Genomic DNA, 24,457 nt, shown 5'->3' on the forward strand with positions numbered 1-24,457 from the left:
TCCTTCGCTTGTCACCCGACGCTATCCAGCTTACAATCCAGCCTCGCAAACCGTACCCACTCATCGGCGTTCGTTCGCGGAACGGGGTGAGGCTCGATTCATAGGCGAGTCTCCCGCGCAGGCGTAGAAGCGTCGCTTTCCCGCTCGCCTCCTCCTCCGTCCGTTTTTGCAATCGGCCGCGTGTAAGCCATCGGTCTCGTGGATTCCAACGAATTTGCCGTGTTATTTTTGGTCACAATATCACCCACGCCGTTTGAAAGCTCCCGTTCGTCCTAATTAAACATGTTCTCTTTCGCGAGTTTCGTTTTCCGCGGTTCGATTCTCCGGGAGACGATACCGTCCTTAATTTCTGCAAAAATCAGTTGAGAAATCGTACACGTTAAGGAGGATAACGTTTCGGCTTAGGCCTCGGTGTAAATTGTGTTTGTTTTCGCGTATTCGACGCGCGTTTTTGAACGGCTACGATTGGATTATCGGAGGCTGTCGTTAGTGTAGCAAACCGTTTTCGGAGGACGTGATGGTTTCGCGAATAATTTTAGCAGGTGCTTCCGTCCCGGTTTCTTGACTTCTTCCTCTATGGGCTGAGTGTCATGTGCTCGCTTTGTCCGATTATTAGGAAAAGGCCGACGAAAATGGTGCGATTTGATTCTTACGTCGATACTATTTCCTATACTGATTGTACAGTCAAGGTAAATTTTCTATTTCCATTTCGATATTTACTTGGATTTTAGATATTTTCTTTTTAAGGTTTTATATTACATAATATAATTTATTTGTATTATGTATTAAATTAAATTTATTTGTATTATATATTAAATTTAATTTATTTGTATTATATATTAAATTTAATTTATTTGTATTATATATTAAATTTAATTTATTTGTATTATATATTAAATTTAATTTATTTGTATTATATATTAAATTTAATTTAATATATTAATATTAATATATATATTAAATTTAATTTAATATATTAATATTAATATATATATATATATTAAATTTAATTTAATATATTAATATTATATTATATATTAAATTTAATTTAATATATTAATATTAAATTATATATTAAATTTAATTTAATATATTAATATTATATTATATATGTAATATGAACACCCTGTATATATCTGAAGTGTTTTTGTAAACATGTTTATATGCAGGTAATAAACTCGAATTGAATTGAATTGAATATATTAAATTTAATATAATTTATGTTATATATTAAATTTAATATAATTTATGTTATATATTAAATTTAATATAATTTATGTTATATATTAAATTTAATATAATTTATGTTATATATTAAATTTAATATAATTTATGTTATATATTAAATTTAATATAATTTATGTTATATATTAAATTTAATATAATTTATGTTATATATTAAATTTAATATAATTTATGTTATATATTAAATTTAATATAATTTATGTTATATATTAAATTTAATATAATTTATGTTATATATTAAATTTAATATAATTTATGTTATATATTAAATTTAATATAATTTATGTTATATATTAAATTTAATATAATTTATGTTATATATTAAATTTAATATAATTTATGTTATATATTTAATTTAATATAATTTATGTTATATATTTAATTTAATATAATTTATGTTATATATTTAATTTGATATAATTTATGTTATATATTAAATTTAATATAATTTGTTATATATTAAATTTAATATAATTTGTTATATATTAAATTTAATATAATTTATGTTATATATTAAATTTAATATAATTTATGTTATATATTAAATTTAATATAATTTATGTTATATATTAAATTTAATATAATTTATGTTATATATTAAATTTAATATAATTTATGTTATATATTAAATTTAATATAATTTATGTTATATATTAAATTTAATATATTTATGTTATATATTAAATTTAATTTAATATATTTATATTATATTATATATTAAATTTAATTTAATATATTTATATTATATATTAAATTTAATTTAATGTATTTATATTATATTATACATTAAATATGCTTAAATTTAGAGATCACACGTTGGTTAAATTTAAAGGCAATTAAGTGTAATTAACACCCCTTCCCTCCATATGGTCTCATGGTACGCTGCCTTGTAATTGTGATTGATAGCACGTTCAACAAGTAGTTTCCTTTTGTTTAAGGTTATATTTATTAAAATCAATAATTTTCGTATTTTCGTTGCGTAATAAGTGGCTTTCGCTTGCCATGGCTGTAGTTCAAGGCTAGGGTCATCCCCCACTTTACTTCCCCCTTACGCTTTGCCTTTGAGCCATGTCTGCCATCTTAATCCAGTTGTCCTTCTGTTAGTACCGTTTATGTTATATAAGATAAAGGTAGTTTTCCGCTGAATCGCCATAAAAATAATACAAGCGTACGTAGCGCTTGGTCTCATCTGTCCAGGGTTGGAAATTTTTTTATTTAAAAAAAAATCAAATTAATCGATTTTTTTTATTTAAATCAGATTTTTTTGATTTTAATTAAAATTTCAAAGATTTATATAATTTAGTATCATAATTTTACCTAAAACAAATGTTTTAATTTTTAAGACTTATATGTATAATGAATTTATTAAAATTAAGCTAAGAATCATATAGATGTTTATATTTTTTAAAACCTATTTTAGTACTTTACAAAATAAATTCGGCGAAATCCCCACCCACAGGTAGAATCCAATGCAACATTAGGGGGAAGTACGATAAAGATTATTTTTAAACCGAAATTATAGCAATTGGCGAGGTTTTTTCTTTTTCAAAAATACTTTATGAAAATTGATTTAAATCAATGATTTTTTTTTAAATCATTGATTAAAATCTAGTTGATTTAAATCAGCCAACTCTGCATCTGTCTCACAAGGAGACATCCCGAAGTGTAACCCACCGATTTTGTTCAAACTCGGGGGATTGGTAGACCTTCATGTATCATGAAAAATCCTAAAGGGATTTTATTCAATGGGCAACCGTTTTGCCATGGCAACGAGAAATGTTTTTGACAACACAAAATATTACATTTTCCCATTGAAAATAACATGGGATTTTGACCTCAAATTGATCAAAAGTTGATCAATTTTGATGTTTTTTTTTATTAATTTTTATCAATTTTTTTAAATTTTTGGCATTTTCGAAATTTTTAAAAAAAATTCACAGGGAGTGTCCTAGGAATCGGTCAGAATCCCATGTTATTTTCAATGGGAAAATTTTCATTTGTTGTTATCAAAACCATTTTTCGTTGCCATGGCAAAACGGTTGCCCATTGAATAAAATCCCTTTAGGATTTTTCAAGTTACACGAAGGTCTACCAATCCCCCGAGTTTGAACAAAATCGGTGGGTTACACTTCGGGATGTCTCGTTGTCAGTGTGTCAGGAATGTCAGGAAGAACTGTGAACGGGTGACGATGGGAATTTTTTTCCCGTTTTAACAAAAATGGTTTTACAATTCCCAACTGATCCCCCGAGCAGTCGTTACCATCGCTACAACATTACGCCACGTGATTCGAAGATTGCGAGCGGATAACCGATCGTGTTTCCTAGCAATTACTCGTCATATAATGACTCCTATTTATTCGTAAATATATCTAAAGCAATGGCCGAATGTGAACCGCTCTCCACCCAGCCGGAATCAACAATCGATAACGGGAAATCGCTTTACATTCGAGCGTATTTGCGCGAGAACGAACGAAACCGGAAAGCAACAGATTAATTAAGCTCGTCCGATTAGTCGTAATTAAGCAAAAGCCTAATTGGCGGAGGTTTTGACCCCGCGCGTGCATTCTTGATTTAATAGTTAACGCGAACGGCGATCTAAATTCCCTTTACCGTTCGGTTCGGCTGAATGTCGTCGGCGCGCGTGGCTTTTGTAAGAAGCGTAGGACGTACGCGTTCCTAAGCGTCATCGAGCGTCGAGCCAAGGCTATTTGAAAACGCTTTGCTCGCTGTAGTAGATATTGATTCGCTGCTGTTGGCGTCGCGGCGAACTTCGTAACAGCGGGTTGGCGCTGGCAATGAGCGTGGTATTAATTATTAACAGGGCTGGTCCCGGATCGCCACACCCGAACGCCTGTTTTCGCCTGGTTAGGTTAGACGAAGAAAGGTTATGAAAAAACAGGAAACGGATGAAAAGCTAGTTGCGTGCGAGACTTCGAATTGGAAAGAACGTATGTATTCGGGCATGCCAGTTTTATCGCGCGCAATTTCCTTTTAAACCGCCAAATCGATTGATGATTCTTTAAACTGTTCATTTTGTAATTTAGCGTAAAGAAATTGATTAATTTTAGGGCAGGAACCTTCTACTAAATATTTTTGCTTATTTGACAAAACGTAAATGGGCCAAATTTAAAATTTTTGTGACATTTTTTAAGAGTTAAATGACACGTAAAAAATCCTTGATTGTTAAGGTAATTATTTAAAATTATTAATCGATCATACACGTCATAATTTTTCTTGACTTCAAAAATCATTTTCAAGTCTTTATCCCCTAAAATAATAGTAATTTCCAATATTAGTAAGAAGATTTTAAAAACGTATAATTATTTTAAATACTACTATATTTAAAATAATACAGCCAAATGCGAAATTTATCTTTTATCGTGCGAATCCGAAAATCGCCCAAAATTACGCAATCTTTCCGCAAAAACCGACCAATTTGGACGAAAGCCCGATAATCTGGCGTCCCTTGAAGTTTTGGTAATGATTTTCTCGTGTTTGGGTGGGTTGTTTTGATCCCGGGCACGTTATAGTTCCCACTGGATAATTGCAGGATCATTCTACGCGACAGACTCAACCCGATCCCTGCATTCGCGGGTTACTCTCAGTTTAATTTATCCTTCTGGTTAAAGTTTTTTTTTAATACAGTTGCCTATTGATTTTTTCACGCTCGGTCGTCGCGCACCCTGTTGAGACAGATAGAAGGGAAAGAAAAAATGACAAAATTGCAGACGACTTTTTTTTTTATTAAAAACCCCATGTTTGAAAAATAGAGAATTAATGGGCAACTTTTTATTATTGATTTATGACACCAGGGGTTGAGGTCGTGTTTGAAATGGTTGATAGGATGTTGTCACCTTTAAGTGATTATTAGTCCCTTTAAAGACAATGCTATTATACTTAAAATTTTAATTGATTTAATTATTGTAATACAAAGTCTCTAATTGTTGCTAATTTTGAGCACGGATCAATTTTAATTATAAAGTCTAAATAAGTGTAGGCGTGATGGTTCCTGATTCTTGAAGTCGTAATGTAGGCGGGCTTGACCTACTTTTAAAATATATTTCATAAGTTAATTTACTGCTGATGGCATACAATTAATTTCCCTATTAATTAATACCAAAATATCATTTTTAGCAAATATAAAATTGAAAAGAAAAAAAGTGTGAAGTTTTAAAATTAGATATTTATCTTTCACATTATTTACGTAACGCAATCTCAAAAAATTCTAGTTACAATTTTGAATTTAAGTCAATACGGACTGATAATATAAATATATTTGAAGTAAGGTAATTTTTATGTGATGTGAATTTCAAAATTTACAATCCTTGTTTAGAGTGCCTATTTTAAATATTCAACTTTATGCAATATTATTAATTAATAAAATAAAATTATCAATAAAATTAGAGCTTTTTTAGTTCTAAAAAATGTATTCCCCTTATGTAGTTGAGCCCTCGTGTAATATAGGAAATCATTAGAATTCCTGATTATAGGTACGGTTCTCTTAAAAAATTAATCTACCCTCTACTCCGATTTTTTAACTCGCGATTGTTCGTTACTATAGCCAGCCTAACAATTTGGGACATAAGGTACCCGTACCACCAGACCATTAAATTAAATTTAAATTTTATTATTTCGACAAAGAAATAATGTTGTCTTTTTGTCGGCGCGAGGGAGTACATTTTAATCTACATCAAGATTATCTTTGGAAAGGAAAAATTCTCTCCTGGGAGCACTTTATTTTTAGCTAACGAAATTTCTGTCCTTTGTCCTGTTCGCGTGGAAATACCGCCTCCGCCCCTTCGCATTCGACTTTCTTTGAGGTTCCGCTTTTCCCTCTCCTTTCTCTAAATTCCCCCTCTTCTCTTCATCGTCCAATTTGGAAGTCTTCCGAAGGTCAAGGGTTAAATTTAAAGGGGTAGTGTTAACTCTATACTAGAATGCGTGTGGGCGGGAGTTATATCCTGTTAGTAGCGACTTTCGAGGAGGAAGCCATCGCCCCAAGCACGATTCTATTTTATAGCTCGAACGTTTTCTCGGCTGAATATTTTTCTTGATCAAATTAAGGAGGACGACTCTTTTGAAGAAACTGCCGCCGGCGCTTTCAACGCGTGACACCAAACCTCTACGTTTTGGAAATGTTCTTAAGATCGGATTAAGACGGAAGAGAAAAATGTGTCCCAGCTTGTGGCACTGGGTGTAAACTCGCGACTGTTTCTTCCGCGTTGAGTTTGCAAGTTCTCTCCCCACGGGTTAAAGGGTTTTCCCCGGAGTTCTTCGGTTTACCCTTTCCATAAAACTTTTTGTAGAAAAAATGAATAGTTTGAGGTAAAATCTTGTAAAATATTGATAATATATTTTTAATACATCTTTCAAAAATTTATTTGCCTGGCTTTGTTTTGCGGTCATTTTAAAATTCCCTTATTTTTTGGACCATTTTAAAATTCCTTGACTATTCCCTGACCATTTGGAATCATTTTCAAATTCCCTGACTTTTCCAGGTTTTCCAGGTCGTGTACGAACCCTGTAAGTGTAGGGAGCTGTTCGCTCGCGTGGCATGAAGGGCTTGCCACCACCCTCCTACGCATTGTAACCCGGCAATATAAGTCGCTAGATGACATGGACCTAGGTGGTGCCAAGGGTATTAGCCTAGCTGATTATTATTTTTTTTTATTACCTTCTGGTTGAAATGTGACTTTCTTTAGGATCGTTGTTTTCCAGTCCGCGATGTAACAATGAATATAATGAGTAAAAAGGCTTAAGCCAACAGGATATAGTTTTCTATTTTGTCACAAAGATGGCTCTCTTGTTGTCAATTAAAAGCGTGTATTCCCGGTAATAATAATCTTCCTATTCGACTCCGTACTTAATAATTTTCTAAGGTTTCTTTAGTAAAACCGTAGATGCTAAAGAGATTAATCCCATACGAGAGAAACGCGTACGGGTAACTTGTACCTGACTCGTAGTCAATACCAAATTTAATGACATTAGAATGGCAAATTTAAACTTTAGTAAGTACCGTTAGCGATGAAATTTGAAATTAACCAATTTTCGAAAACCCAAACATGATTTTATATTATTTTAAAAAAAAACACCGCCAAAGATGCCACTAGCTATTCTGTAATTCGTATATTCTTATAATTTTGAAATCGTATAATTATATTTTTATCCTATATTTCCTATATTCGTTAAAACCCAACTAAGTAATTTCCTAAACAAGTACACTCCAATAGTAAATGTATTTATTTCGACCATGATTGAGCAGATTTGAAGTGGAAGACAGGGTAGAGAGGACACTGTAATCTCTTAGGCTATTATTATTATTATTATTATTCCTGTAAATTTAAGATTTGTTTCCTGTAAATTTTAGATTTGTTTCCTGTAAATTTTAGATTTGTCTCCTGTAAATTTAAGTTTTGTTTCTTGTAAATTTAATATTTGTTTCCTGTAAATTTAAGATTTGTTTCCTGTAAATTTAAGATTTGTTTCCTGTAAATTTAAGATTTGTTTCCTGTAAATTTAAGATTTGTTTCCTGTAAATTTAAGATAGTTTTCCTGTAAATTTAAGATAGGTTTCCTGTAAATATAAGATAGTTTTCCTGTAAATTTAAGATAGTTTTCCTGTAAATTTAAGATAGTTTTCCTGTAAATTTAAGATAGGTTTCCTGTAAATTTAAGATAGGTTTCCTGTAAATTTAAGATAGGTTTCCTGTAAATTTAAGATAGGTTTCCTGTAAATTTAAGATAGGTTTCCTGTAAATTTAAGATAGGTTTCCTGTAAATTTAAGATAGGTTTCCTGTAAATTTAAGATAGGTTTCCTGTAAATTTAAGATAGGTTTCCTGTATATTTAAGATAGGTTTCCTGTATATTTAAGATAGGTTTCCTGTATATTTAAGATAGGTTTCCTGTATATTTAAGATAGGTTTCCTGTATATTTAAGATTAGGTTTCCTGTATATTTAAGATTAGGTTTCCTGTATATTTAAGATTAGGTTTCCTGTATATTTAAGATTAGGTTTCCTGTATATTTAAGATTGGTTTCGTTTAATTTTAAGAATTTAATCCTATAATTGTCCTATAATGTAAACGATGTGTCTTGCAATTCCCATAAATGTTTGCAGACCATTGTCTAGAAGCAATACAATTTGACAAAAACCGGTTTTTATTTATTAATGCGATTTAAATGGTCTAGGTGCCATTTGACAGTGCTGTATTTTCCTGATTGAATCGTGGGTGAAACGAGTGGCAGAATAGAGGCACTGAACCCAACCACTTTACTCTGATATTGACTTTTTTTCCCTTTTCCTTTTGTGGTATCTTTTATTTCTGAGAGTGGGCTCTTGTGGCGGCGGCCAAGAAAATGTATCTATAATGCATACGGGGAAAGATGTTGCAACAAGTGTAAGGGGAGTTCGTATAGAACGCCTCCGTGGTTTAGAAAAAGCTTTTATCAAAAAAAACCGTTAGCCCGATTTCGAGCCCTGATACCGGGGTCCCTTCTTGACTCAATGTATAGAGATCGAAGTCTCTCTAAAGTCAGACTAAGCCTCGGCGTAGGCGTACTATTGTAGAAAGAAGCGGTTTACGGACCGGCTTGTAATGTCGGATTTCGGGTGGGTGGTGGGATACCGCGATTAAAAGCCTATTGTGTTCCGTATTTTCCCCCGCTGTAAGAATATGAGGTAACGTAATTTTCCGCCGCATTTATCGATCTTCATTCTAGAAAATTGTACACTTCGCTAAAGAAGTCAATATTTTTAGAAATATAACTCTCCGCGTCTGTGTAAACCGTCTTCTTGGTCTATTTTTGACCTATTTCCGCCTGTAGAAGTATTCGACACGCGACGCTCCGAAGCGCGACTCGGGAGCTACCCACCAGGGGCGAACGGCTCTTTATTTCTCTAAGTTTGGAGGTATTTATATTTGTCAAATTCGCGTTTAAATTAAAAACGTAATTTGGGTTTGGCGGCTTTATTAGCTTTCTCGGTCACCAGGGGGAATCTTAATTTCTACATTCCAAGAGAGAGAGCTATTTTATTTTTCCGTTCGTATTCTTGGGAATGGCGGCGTGGCGGATTTTAGCTTATGAAATGCAGTCTAGTCATTACTCTTTATATCGTACGGGAGCCGCTTTTACGTAGCTAGCGCTATAACTTCTCCTGGTGTTAGTAATGAGAAATTCTTGGTATTTTTGTTCCGTATCCCGAGACTACGAAATTTAGGGCGGCCATCCTAGTGTGAAAGACTAAACGTCTTCTCTACCGAAATTGCCTATAGTCGAGGTAACACGGACTAGAATGGTCAGATAAAGGCGGTTAATGGGTGAAGTCTGTATCTTAAAAAGCTTCGATGGCTTATTAGCTCGCTTTTCCGTTACGAGGAAACCGAGAGTTACTTGAAAGTATTAAAAGCACGGGAAAGGTTAAATCCACCTTCCTTTGATAAAAATCTCTACCGGCTTTCGAACAGATTATTGATATAAATTCTTACTTCCCGCGAGTGGCTTTTGGCCAAAGTGTAAAAAATAGCCTTTCTTATATACTTCAAGAAACTATTTTATAACAATTTGTTAACATTTTTCTTGTAGGATTAGCTTGAAAAAATAATAAAAATGGAACCCTGTAGGATTCCCAAAGATTATCCAAATTTTATAAATATATTCGCAATATTTTTTATTGCAATAGAGTAAAGATGACAGAAAGATTTGTAAATCATATTCAAAACATTAGAAAGTCTGGAAAATAAAAACATTTATAGGCTACAATATTTCGATGATAAACAAATAACGAGTAGTATATTTAATATATGAATTATAATAAAATAACTTATTTAATGCAATATTATGATTAGGTTTCAAATATCCAAATTTTAGGAATATATCCCGTAACTATATTTTCCTATCTTATAAAGTAAATAATATTCAAAACATCGTAGAATTGGGAAAATATAAACATTTAAGGCTATATTATTTTGACAATAACCATAACATTAAAGACATAATATCAACTCTGATAAAAACAAACCATTATTTTAAAATAGGGTAACATTTTTGCTATAGAAAGCAGCCCAGTAAATCTGTATTTTTAAAACATATCCTATATTATCCTTAAAACGTCTTATAAATATAATTTTAAGTTAGAATTTGCTTTCGAAATATTTATTTAGCAACATAATATGAGGGGAAAATATCGCTCAATACTCTTCCGGTTTCCGACTACCCTATCCTCATAAACATTTGCACTTAAATTGTTTTTAAACCATTTTTTTAGCTGATATTTTCCGTATATTGGCAATTGCTAATCTAATATTATCATTTATTATAAAACATTTTGACCTGTATAATCCTATAAATTGAAAAATATAATCCTATTAGTTGAAAAATGTAATCTTATAAATTGAAAAATGTAATCTTATAAATTGAAAAATACAATCTTTGAAATTGAAAAATACAATCCTTTAAATTGAAAAATACAATCCTATAAATTAAAAATATAATCCTATTAATTAGAAATATAATCCTATAGATTGAAAAATACAATCCTTTAGAGTGAAAAATACAATCCTTTAGATTGAAAAATGCCATCCTATAAATTGAAAAATACAATCCTTTAGATTGAAAAATGCCATCCTATAAATTGAAAAATACAATCCTATAAATTGAAAAATACAATCCTATAAATTGAAAAATACAATCCTATAAATTGAAAAATACAATCCTATAAGTTAAAAAATACAATCCTATAAATTTAAAAATGCAATCCTATAAATTTAAAAATACAATTCTATAAATTTAAAAATGCAATCCTATAAATTTAAAAATACAATTCTATAAATTTAAAAATACAATCCTATAAATATAAAAATACAATTCTATAAATTTAAAAATACAATCCTATAAATATAAAAATACAATCCTATAAATTTAAAAATACAATCCTTTAAATTGAAAAATATAATCCAATTTATCATAAAAGGAATTTAAATTATTGTCTGGGTTTCCTACTATAGGTTTATAGTCCTTAAGGACGGTGAAGGTGTTGCCGTTAAAATTCATGTCAATCCAGCCTCGGTCAAAAAATGTTCAGGGTTAACGTCCTTCGGAAGACAGTGCAGCCACACTGTTTTGGTCGTCCTTTTAGGTCAGGCCGTTCTATCATTAGGGTTGCCACGGCAACCGCTTTGTTTGACCCCTAAAATATATTCCACATTGTTTCAATGATGTTCCTTACGAGGCACGAAAAATAAGCGTTTCGCCACGTACGCTAATGAGCTGTTATTGTTTAACGCGTTTCCTTTCGCGCCTTGCACGTTTTTAACCACCAAAATTAATTCGCCCTCTCCGGGCCTCCTAATTACCGACGATTACATTCCTCCTTACTAACTGTAATTTTGTTAAGTAATATTTCGCCTATTTGGGGATTTTTTATTTATAATTAAATCGAAATATTTGATTAATTTCATTTAAATTATTTTCATTGATTTTTTTCAACGTTTTAAAGCGGTTTTTTGACAAATTAATTATACACAAGTCAGGGGAAAGTTAGGGAGTTTGCTAGTAGGGATACAAATCTAGGGAAAAGTTCGGGAATTTCAAAGTAGGCTTTCAAATTCAGAGAAAAGTTAGGGAATTTCAAAGTAGGCCTACAAATTCAGGGAAAGTTAGGGAATTTCAAAGTAGGCCTACAAATTCAGGGAAAAGATAGGGAATTTTAACAATTTGAGAAAAGTCAGGGAAAAGATAGGGAATTTTAACAATTTGAGAAAAGTCAGGGAAAAGATAGGGAATTTTAACAATTTGAGAAAAGTCAGGGAAAAGATAAGGGAATTTTAACAATTTGAGAAAAGTCAGGGAAAAGATAGGGAATTTTAACAATTTGAAAAAAGTCAGGGAATTTAAATTATAACCATAAGAGTCGCCTACCATGAAATAAACGTTGAAGTAAAAATATTACAATCTGAAATAAAGTTAAAAATGTGGTCTTAAAATAGGTTAGGGAAAATTTATAAAAGTGGTCATGGAATTGGAAATTTATTTTTTTGGCAACCCTGAATAATTTGAGTTCAGCGGAATGTAAACCAGTCTTGGAAATAAGGAATTTTTTAAAACTAGTCCTTAGGACTAGTGACCCCTAATGTCTACAAATACCATGATTTTTTTTCTATTGGTCCCATTGTAAATGATTTTTTATGGAATGTGAAATGTGGATAGGTCTAGACTCTAGAAACCATATAAATGTTTATAATTCAAGAAGGCGTGAATCGTGAATCGCGCCGCGTGGTGTTTTACTTCATTATTCATTGTCTCTTAATACCACTACTAAAGGTTGCTGGTAACTTCGTAAGCCCTTCATTTTACAAGTTAGTCTAGACTCTCTAGTGTGACGTTTATAGTGTTAAAAAGAAAAAAGTCGGAGTAGAAATTGGAAGAAAGCTTGAATTTTTAAACTGGTCCCGTCTCAATGCCCATAAAAAAAGTGAATTATTAAACTGGTCCTACGGACCAGTGACCCCCAGTATTTTAATTAAAAAACTATTCCAAGCAATTAATAAACTGTTTTTGGACCAGTGGACGTGTGTTATTTCCAAGACTGATGTAAACTAATATTTTAATTAATTTTAATTATTAATTAAAACTTAATTGAGATTTCTCTGAATTGAGATTGCTAGAGAATCTAAGTTCGTAAATGTTTATAAATACATAGAAGTATAATAGGTTGTTTAAATCCCTCATTTAAATCAGACAACCCTGAAACAATGTTGACTAACCTAGTTGTTTTGTTTGAATGTGTAAAATATTTTTCACAAGCTGTTGGCCAAGCTTTGATGAACAGTCAGTTTTTCTGACCTAGAGTTAGTTCTAAATAATTAAATTTAATAATTTTCGTCCACATCCTTTTGATTACAGAAAACCAATAATATTAATAATAAATATCTTTTATTAATATAAATTTAATACTTTGTAGTAGAAGACGTATTTAAAAAAAATAGTGTAAAATGTGAACTAAAACTCAACTAAAAAGGTTTGCCAAAAAAGGCTTTTTTTTTTAAATTTAAAAATCCAGTATGTTTAAAACCGGTTGTATCCGGTGGCTTAAACTGGTTAAGCCATTAATAAAAAATGCTCAAATTGCTTATATCTAGCCCTCATTACTTCGAAAATGCTGAAATTGCCCGATTTCAAAATAACTTTTTAGCGAGTGACAGTACCTTTATATTATGAGGTATAGCAGGCTTATTTAACTGCTTTTATACCCTAACATGGTGGCGTATTTCCACGCGCCAAATGAATTTTAAAATCCCCTAATTGCTTATATTTAGCTCTCATTACTTACGACAAAAAGTTATTTCATTTTTTCTAATTCATTTCTCAATTGTTTTTAATTAAAAAAATGGCTTTAACCATGGATTTTGTTCGATGGTTAAATCCGGCTTAAATCAGATCGGTTTAAACTAGTCTGGCTGGTTCTTGCCAACCCTGCAACAAAATTTGCCAAAAATGTATGTTCCTGTAATTAATCCTTGAAATATTCGTGGTCCCGCCCCTTTTTGTTATCGAGTGCGACCACTAGATGGCGCGACTGAGCAGCCTTATCAAATCGATATTTCGGAGCGAAACAAATCGATATTGATTTGTTTCTCTAGATTCTATACTTAATGCGGATTTAACTGCTAAGTTTTATGCTTTTATTTATCGATATTACAATGTTATTTTTCGCTACTTAAACAACTATATTTTGTAGTTTTTTTTTGTGGTTGGTTATCGATATTTTCCGTCCGTAGCAATAGGTGGCGCTAATGTCGATCGATGAGTTTTTTAAATCAATAAGACACGCTCTTTTTTTTCTGTGGTCTTTTTCGAAGTATAAAATAATTATATATAATTGGAAATATTATAATTGAAAGATAATAAATAATACAATTTTCCAAATATTCGTTTAACTCGAATTGAGACCAATCTTAAAATTACACCAACATGTAAAATAAATGGACTTCTTAAGACTAGGTCTAGTCTAATAAATTAATTTAATTAATAAAACCGTAAGTTATTGATGCAGGAAATTTAGGCTAGAAATAAGCTTTTTCGCGAGCCTAGATGGCGCGCTTTCTTGTATCAAGTTATTCTTCCCTAAAGACTCATTTTTAGGGAGACACACCGACTGAAAATGGTCTCGAGTCACCCTGGCGTGAAATTAGGGAATTACGCGCCAAATTCTGGGTTCCCGAGCGTGACTTGGCATCGCTGTAGAAAGGAGGCTTATTGGAAATCCCCGTTAGATATCACTGACAAGCGACTTCGCGACTGATCCGAGATTTGATAAGGCGTTTTACCGCGTTACTTTGCAGCGCTTGGGAAGGCGCGGGTACGGCTCATTGTCCCTGTAAAGCGTTAGGCCTTTTTGGTTTGGAAAATGTTAATCTTCTCGCTTTTGCGCCATGCCATTACGTTTAGATCGTTTGTTATTAAAATCTGTGGCACCGCAGTCAAGCTCCCTTCCACCCACCCACTCTTATGGATGCCCTAAATTGCTTTCGCGACTATTTGGAATAGCCCTCCGCTGCACTCCACCCGCCCCCACGTTTTGTTAAAAGCCAAAGTGAATTGTTACTTCTCAACTTCTTTGAAATTTCTTTGTGGGAACGATGCCTACTCGAATATATACAGGGTGTTTAAAATGAAAAAAATTGAAGGAGTTGTAGGGGGTGAGTTGAGAAGTATGCCTGTGTTTTCCCCATTAAAAGAGCGCCAGAGAGCTTCAAAGTGTGGCCTACTACTCCCTGGAAGTAGGCCGCAACAAATAAATAAATAATAATATAATAATAAAATAAAACCCACACTACCTTAGGCCTAAGTCATCGAGTGACTTTTAAAGCCTTTTTAATTCAGGTGGCCGGGTTACAATGCGTAGGAGGGTGGTGGAAAGCCCTTCATGCCACAAGAACTGACAGCTCCCTACACTAACTATTACCGTTAACCTCAACAAGTTTTTATGGAAGGGGAAACCGAAAAGCTCGGGAAAAACCTCTCTAACCAGTGGGGATATAACTTGCAAACTCAACGCGGAAGGAGTAGTTCCGAGTGCTCACCCAGTGCCACAAGCTGGGATCGAACCCGGCTCCTCTTGCTGCGAGGCGAAAGTGCTAACCACTCCGCCACCCCACCTTACCAAGCAGCAAGGAAACGCGAACATTAAGGTTTGTGTTCGTGTGATAGGTGAATAAGGACTTTGTAAACAAATCGAGGTAACCAGCGTAAAAAAGTAAACTTAAACAGTATTTAAAATCCCTGCTGCTTGGGTTTGCGCTTGTTGCAGCCTACATCCAGGGGTAGTAGGCCACACTTTGAAGTTCTCTGGCGCTCTTTTAACTTATCGTAGGAAAATGGAGGGGGGGGGGACAGGCATACTTCTCAACTCACCCCCTACAACTCCTTAACATTTTTGCATTGAACACCTTTTGAAACGCCCTGTATAGTTTTCCGTAGACACCATGTCGTTAAGTTTAGGCTTTTAGCATTTTTTTGTGGTACATACGTTAATGGGTGTAGTTTTTTTTCTTAATGGATTTCCTGGAACAAAGCTTTTCTTAGCTCGTTTTTATACAAAAAAATTAAGTATTCTAATTTGATTTATGAAATTGTCTTTCCTTTTAAGAGATTTGGGTTGATTTTGGTTATTTAATTTAACTTATCTTCGAGAGAAAATGTAGGGCTTACCATATTCGATTAAATTTAAAAAAATATCTACATTTTTATGGGTATATTGTAATGTGTATAGTCTCATTTGTAATTTACGTAATTATGGCATTCTCGACCTACGCAGTCAGCCATGCTAGGATATGTTATGGAAACATTCATCTATTCCTATTACACGGTTCGTACAGAACTTGGATATCCTGGAAAACCTGGATAAGTCAGTGATCTGTAAAATGGAGGGAAAATGTAAGGGATAAATAAGGGATTTAAATAATTTTGTAGAAAGTCAGGGATTTTATTTAGTCAACCAAACCACACATTAACCAAGAATTTTTGACCTAGAATAATAAAAAAAATGTCCAAAATTATAACCAAAAAGGTCAGGAATATTCGCAAAAATTAGTCAGGGATAACAGGAAAAGTCGGGGATTTTAGATCAGAAATTTTCGTACGAACCCTGTATTGGTATAATTTTAAGCGATATTAAATTTACGCGGATGTAGTTAACGTTATTTCGTTTATTATCTCCGCTGCTTTTAAATCTTAGAATTTATCCTTCATTTAACGTCCCCGTTGATAGTTATATTTAGACATATATTCCCAATTAAAATCGCAACAAATATTCAACGAAGTGAATTTAAAATCCCGTTGAAACGATTCTTATTTAATTGCTGTGTGTTTTAACTGTTCAAATACGTAAAACGCAAAGATCGGTGTTCGGTTGTTGGCGGTGCATTCCTTGTCTAATTTTGCTCGCTAAAATGAATGGAAACTTCCGGAGCAGTGTGCCTCAGTCGTAAAATATGTCGAGAGCTCGCTCTAAGCGGCGGAACTACATGTTGATTACGTATTCAGGAATTCAAATTGTTTTGGAGCTGACCATTCTCCGAAGATTCTGCCAAACCCGTTTCTAATAACGTTTTAAGGCAGTGCTCGTTCGCTCGTATCTTGACGCGCTTTAAAATTATTTCGCGCTAAAATGGTCCGTATCGATTCCTTTCGCAACGAAATCTCCAGAGCCTAAATACCGATCCTCGTTGGAGTTGGAATTCTCCTTAAATATGTTAATTTCTGCGTTAAATTAAAGGCTTTGTAGTGGCGTTATCTCTACCCATTGATTAAATATTCAAAGTTTCCGGTTTATAATTATACCTTCGAGGTATTATTTGGTTGATTACTATACAGGCACTGTACATACTGTTTAATTAAGGCGGGGTTTAATGATTTAGCCGCATTTTCGCTTTGGAGATAGTTTCGGAAGGATTAACCTGGTGCTTTTGGTAATAGTGGAAAGCGCGTGAAACCTGCTGAGTTTGAAGATAGTATCCATCTGGGCTGTGGAACTAAGTGGCCAAAGTTTGACTTTTATCTGTTTGTGACCTAATTGAATGTACAATTTTATTATTACTTTTTAAAATTATCGTTAAAACTTTTGGTTTTTAATAAATTCTAATTGGTTATATTATATTAATAAATAAATATAAAATACAATAAACATAAGAAATATATAATAAATTAATAAATAAACAAAATAATCTCGTCCTAAACGAGTCTAGGTGGCGTAACGGCGCTAGCTTCTCCGACGTTGCAGCTTTGATCTAACGTCTGCTACAGACAAATGAAAAAGTCATAAGAACGTTTTTTCTTAAACAAACTTATCAAAATATAAGAAAACGATGCAAAATTATATTAAAATGCAAGTTTCATTATTTTTAAAGGAAAAACTAATAGCGTCTGCTTTGGCCAGTACCTATCTAGGTTTCAATGGCGAACCAAAGGGGGCGTAGTAATAGTTTTCGGTCGCGAATAGTAAATAAATATAAAATATAAACATAAATATAATAAATAATATTTAATGTACAACAGTTATCATTATTTAAAAATTATCGTTTTAAATCTTTTGGTTTTTAATCAATTCAAATTCCTTATAGCGTATAAATATCATGTTAAAAATATAAAATATTATATATTATTTATTGATATTTCATAATAATTAGATTCGGAATTGTAATGATATGTGGCCTATTATTGGTCTACTAGCCCCTGTAGAAGTGTTCTAGCTGCAGCACACTGGTGTTCAGTGAGAAGTATCATACCACGTAGTTTCCTATTTCCCGTAATATTTTTCGTTACACCGAAATATAATTTAATGTTGCGTTACGTGCTACTAAAAACTAGAATATCTTTGAATCGGAAAGGTAACTCATTTTATAGGAAAATTCGTAAATATTTTCGAACGTGGACATGATAAAAAGGGTCCTGACGCGGTGTTATAAAAAAATTCACTTTCACTTTTTCACAAAATAAAGTCAATTTTTATACTTTATCTAAGTAAACTTTGTTGGGAACACACACTGGCTGTCGTAGCTCAGAAATAACTCCATATTTCACGAGTTATATCCAAGTCTTATCTGCAAATTATATATTTTACGTTCTAAAACTTTTCCCTGATTTTCTCAATATTTTTAAAATATAAACATTTTATTCGAGAAAGCTGATACCAAAAGTCGTTAAATATTTGGAATGATCGTGGGTTTGCTGAGTTGATAAATAATCAGGATATATTTTTTGAACTTGGTTTACCTTTTTTTAACTACCTGGTTTTAACCACCGATTTTTTTAATGTATAAATTAAAGAGCAAAATCTGTAAAAACAAGCGTAATTTAATATGAATAACAAACGTAATTCAATAACGAAAGTACGAAACTAAAACTTTCTGATTGCTAAAAATATCAACACTAGGAGAAAAACAATTAGGGCCTGATGTAAGATTTTGTTTACGGTGGTTTCATTATAGTTTAAAACCGAGCTTTCAACCGATTATAACCATACTGACTTTTACATTTTTTGACAACCATGCTTTTAACAGTTAGAAATAAGTATTCCTTTCGTTGGTTCCTGCAGATATTTCAAAATTCTTTTCCGGAGAGAAAACATTGTGGGACGAAATACATTATCTAATGATTTTCAAAAATTAATTTATTTAATAGGATTTTAATTGATATTTGAACATTTGCTGCCTTTTTTTCTTGGGCAATTTAATAATAATTGGCAAGCATTTGTAATGTGAAACGATGGGAATTATTTTAAATCAAATCCAGTTAATATTTGTAATTACTTTTCTTCGATTTTTATGGACTTTTTCATAAGTACATAGTAACGTTAACGGTGATTTAAATGGATAATTTGAAACAAAATCATTTAATTTAAATGTTTCTCTTCTGATGGATACTTTTCTCCAGGGCTGCCACGATACCTGGAATTCCTGGAAAAGTCAGGGAATTTGAATATGGGTATAAAAATCATGGAATTTTTAAAATTAGTTTAAAAATCAGGGAAAAGTCAGGGAATTTTAAAAATTAGTCTAAAAATCAGGGAATTTTAAAAATTAGTCTAAAAATCAGGTAATTTTAAAAATTAGTCTAAAAATCAGGGAATTTTAAAAATTAGTCTAAAAATCAGGGAATTTTAAAAATTAGTCTAAAAATCAGGGAATTTTAAAAATTAGTCTAAAAATCAGGGAATTTTAAAAATTAGTCTAAAAATCAGGGAATTTTAAAATTTTGTCTAAAAATTAGGGAAATGCCAGGGAATTTAATTTCAGTTGCAAATAGGAAACTTTTTCTAAAATATAATTTAAAAAATACAAAATCTGGGCACAAAATAAGTCAGGTAAAATCTCCGGAGATGTTCAGGGAAAACCTGGAAAAGTCGGGAAATTTGATTGTGAAAAAACTGTAAGAGCTGTGTTATATACTTCTGGAGTAGCTCCAGTTGTAACTCGTCGATATTAAGACGCGTAATAGTTTCCTGAATGTTAATTTTAATGATTATGTAAGAATGTCGAAGGGGTATCAACCTCTCCAAAAGAAAACCTAGAAATTGGTAAAATCCGTGACAGCTTGTGATGGATCGTTTCTCAACACTTTTTCTTCCATTTTTTTCTTCCAATAATAGGCTCGAGCTTCGTTCTTATATAACACTCACTGCCGCCATCTATACGAAAAAATTTTGAGGCTTTATATAGGAGAGCAACCTTTTCAATATCTTTAGTTTTCCTTCTCGCCACCAGCTGGCACCGCGTTCGTTTTTCTCACTTTGCTTCCTATATACGTATACGCCATTTATTATTTGATAACGCCCCAGTTGATCAGTATTATCGAATAGGCTTTTATACCCCAGTAGTTGAGCCCTCGGGGAAATAACGTCACCCGACAATAAAGTAAAGCACCGGGAGCGAGTACGAGCTATGTACCACTAGCCAACGGGAAGGTGTCGGATTAGGTTATCCGTATTAGGATTTGTTGTCAAATATTCTTTTGGACAGACGAATTGAGCGATTTTGTAAGCTATCGGCTTATTGAAGAAAATAATTTTTTTTTTTGAAGAATGCCGAAATTTCACTCCATAGAAACTTGGCAAAGGATCTCTCCTTGTAAATAGGTGATAGTTACAAATCTTTTCTTTGAATGAAGAAAAGAATATAACTTTTTTTTGTGAAATTGATCAAGTCTTTCGAGTAGTTTCGTTCGGACATTGAAATATGAGCGTCCCCATTTTGTCGCATTTCGGAGGATGTATAGGTTTTGCTCCTTATTCGTTGAAGCGAAGGAAATCTAGTTCTCTAATCTCGTTGTCAATTAACTTGTTTACTGGGACGCGTCCTTATTGATTTTCAATTGCCTTTTGACCTTCATACCCCGATCATTTTCCCGAAATCTATTGGCCGCTGTTCTTACTTGGACGCTTGGGTTTAATTCGCCGTTATTGACTTAACCCGTTTCTAAGTGGTTTTCTTAACTGACTTGGTAGATGATCCTAATGCAAGATCGTCGGAAAACGTTCGCTTCTGATTTTGTGTAGCTTGTGGATAAAGCTACAATTTTGTTTACTTCTATTGCAGGGTTCATACAGACCTGGAAACATCAGGAGATTAGGTTGTAGACAGAAAAATCAGGCAAATTTCCATTGTTTTAGTATATATCAGGAAAATTTACAGGGTTAAAAAGTCAGGGAATTGGAAAAAGGGTCACAAAGTCAGGGAATTTAATTTTTTTTCGAATATTTAAGGTTTATATTAATTTTTATTATTTATATATATCATGTGTAAAGTGCTATCCATGCTGTTTCAAAAATGGTTTATGGTAACCATGCAAAAAATATTTATCTGATGAAAATAGTTCAGGTAAAATGATATTTGACGATCAGGAAAAACGTGGATAAGTCAGGGAATCTGAAAGTGGAAAATCCACGGCAATCCTGTTTGAGGACAAACTACATTTTAACGATTATGATTATTTATTCGTTAGCCCATCAGTTAAAAAGAGTATATCTAAAAAACTATAGTGAGTATTCTATTATCTCGCGAGGCTATCACGTCTTGGCGTGTGTTTAATCAGAAACTAGAAAGGCTTCTCTCAAGAGAGATGAAATCTGATGCCCGTCTCCTTTCAAATTGAATGGCGAATATTTTACGCTAGGCTGTGCGCGACCTCCGGTGCTATACGGAGAAGTTGACTTCTCCTCATTAAGCTTCTCGTATATCCCTAACGGGATTCCCCCCCACCCCGCTGACCCGCGCTAAACTAAATCTGATATTACATCTCCGAAGAAGAAGAACGAGGCTTCTTTCTCTTCGAGAAGAAAAGACAAATTTTTGGCTGTCGGTGGATGGATGATACCGTGGAGAGAGGCACTAGGTGGGCGGGCGCGTCCCCCCGGGTGGGCGGAGATGACGGCTCTGCCGCTGACGTGACGCGTTGATCTCGTTAAAAGACCTGACAAATTGGTCCCGAGACTTTGCTCCATGTTCCAACTTAAAATTGCCGTTTTTTCTCTCCTGTCCCCCTTTCTCTGGGCGGCTTTTTTTGCGACTTGCTTTGACAATCCGGCCTTGTTGGTTTTATATCCGCTTGCTTTACAAGCCTCTTCTGCCCCACCTGCCCACACCCTTATTAATCCCGAGGAGGAATGCCGGAATGTGTCCTCAGAATATATATATTCTGCCTTGGATCCGCCTACTTTTAGAATATCTATATACAGGGTGGAAGCCTCAGCCGTGGTCCAGCCTCGGTACTTCTCCTAGTACACCAGAGTGTTGCGGGTCAAACACTTCTACAGGCGCTGGTATTCCACAAATAGACCAATGGCATAATTAGAAGCGCATCTTTGTCCAATCGCCCGAAAAAGCATTTGGAGGATGCGTTTCTAATTCTCCCACTGGTCTATTTTTAGACTAGGAAAAGTATCGCGGCTGGACCACGACTGAGGCAAACAATTCTCCCATTGGTCTATTTTTGGCCTACCAACGCCTGTAGAAGTGCTCCACCCGCAGCACTCGGGTGTACTACGAGAAGTACCGAGGCTTGGCCACGGCTGAGGCTTCCACCCTGTATGAAGGAACTGGTTAGTTTGAACACTTATTTTTATATAGATTATTTTGTAGAAACTTGTATTTAAAATAAGGTCGTATTTTATCTATGAAATTGGGCAGTTGTTTCATTTTTTTGTAGAAATGTTACAAATAGTTTTTCGCCGGGGTGGCAGGGTTGGCTGGTATAAATCATGGCTTAAACCAAGTAATTGTTTAAAAAAAAGCAATGGGTTTTTTAATCATTTGTTTTTAAATTAACTAAAGTATTCCAAAATGTTTGTACATTTTCTTACCATAATGATTACATTTCTAAAACATTTACAAGGTGACCACATTTCTTTTTTTTTTCCAATACCTTCCTATAAATTCCTTAGGATTTCTCATGTAATATATAACCTGAAAACATTTCGTCATCGTGTACCCTTCTTCATCCTATATTTCACTTTATTTTAGCTACTGTTTTTCGATAAGAATCCTTATTTTTGCTTATGGTTTTTCCTATATTTTCCTTAAATTCGCTTTTAAAAATTTCCAATTTTTTCTATAAATTTTTCGAGGCATTTTCTTGGTGACCCTGCATTTTTACAAAATTAAACTAAAACTAAATCTTCGTTCTGGTGAGACTTGTAAAAAACGAAACGAAAACTAAAACTTTATGTTCACGTGAGACTTGAAATAATACTCATATTAATTTATAGTTGATTGGTAATATGTATGCAGGGTTAAACAAAAACGATAAATAGATTAAAAGTAAAATTAAGCAGTGAAAATACACCTTTTATTTTCCATTTGAAATAAAGGTAGCTGTCGGAATACGTTTCCAATACGTATCCTTGACAGGCGCCGGGGATCGCTGGCAGCTAAGTAAACTGTCATGGCATATTAATTAGCGTCGCTTTCGTCCGGTGTCATTGTTTAGGTCGACACCTTGTTTGTACACTCGGAAACTATCCTCTCGCGTCTGTGTAAATTTCCCCTTTAACGTTCCGAGTGTTGATTTTCCGGATACATAGGGCGGCCGCCAAACCGAAACGCGTTTTTGACAAGCGCCTTTCGGATTTCGCGAAATCAACTTCGACGTTCTCCGAAATCCCGGAGTCAATAAAAGAACGACCTGCCGTTGGCCTTCGGGTTGATTCGACCGAATTGATTTATCAAATAAAACCTTTCGCCAGTTCTTTCTCCGAAATTTAATTCAATTTCCGCGCTGTACAAATAACCATTGTTGACTAGTTTGGCACCCGGCGTGGCTTTGATCCAGGGTTGGCAAGAACCAGCCAGACTGGGTTAATCCACCCTGGGTTAATCCGGATTTACCAACCGAAAAAATTCCATTGTTAAAACCACTTTTTTTTTATTTAAAAAATATTGAGAAATGAATTAGAAATATTGAGAAATGAATTAGAAATATTGAGAAATGAATTAGAAATATTTAGAAATGAATTAGAAATATTTAGAAATTAATTAGAAATATTGAGAAATGAATTAGAAATATTGAGAAATGAATTAGAAATATTGAGAAATGAATTAGAAATATTTAGAAATGAATTAGAAATATTTAGAAATTAATTAGAAATATTGAGAAATGAATTAGAAATATTGAGAAATGAATTAGAAATATTGAGAAATGAATTAGAAATATTGAGAAATGAATTAGAAATATTGAGAAATGAATTAGAAATATTGAGAAATGAATTAGAAATATTTAGAAATGAATTAGAAATATTGAGAAATGAATTAGAAATATTGAGAAATGAATTAGAAAGATTGAGAAATGAATTAGAAAGATTGAGAAATGAATTAGAAAGATTGAGAAATGAATTAGAAATATTGAGAAATGAATTAGAAATATTGAGAAATGAATTAGAAATATTGAGAAATTAATTAGAAATATTTAGAAATTAATTAGAAATATTAAGAAATTAATTAGAAATATTGAGAAATGAATTAGAAAAATTGAAAAAACTAAAACTTAACCTTCACCTTTTGTCGAAAGTAATGAGAGCTAGATATAAGCAATTACAGGATCTTAAAATTCATTTTGCGCGTGGAAATACACCGCCATGTTAGGGTATAAAAGCGGGTAAATAAGCTTGCTATACCTCACAATGTAAAAGTACTGTCACGCTCGAAAACAATATTTAGAAA

At 33.0% G+C, this 24,457-nt stretch overlaps 1 protein-coding gene across 16 annotated transcripts in view; it reads left to right on the top strand.

Moving 5' to 3' along the window:
- Positions 1 to 24,457, top strand: part of dlg1 (MAGUK family member discs large 1) — a 298,752-nt gene that overhangs the window by 212,981 nt on the left and 61,314 nt on the right. Inside the window, exon 1 of one of the 16 annotated variants that reach the window (XM_090168264.1) lies at positions 623 to 689. The exons of the other annotated variants lie outside the window; for them this stretch is intronic. Within the exon in view, the coding sequence (XP_090024390.1) occupies positions 633 to 689 (57 nt within the window). The 5' untranslated portion in view covers positions 623 to 632. Of the gene's footprint in view, positions 1 to 622; positions 690 to 24,457 lie in introns of those variants that run through there. 16 annotated transcript variants of the gene reach the window in all.

The sequence above is a fragment of the Leiobunum rupestre genome, chromosome 3 (genome assembly GCF_980474605.1).
Source record: "Leiobunum rupestre chromosome 3, qqLeiRupe1.1.hap1, whole genome shotgun sequence".
In the NCBI taxonomy this organism is placed as follows: Eukaryota; Metazoa; Arthropoda; class Arachnida; order Opiliones; family Sclerosomatidae; genus Leiobunum; species Leiobunum rupestre.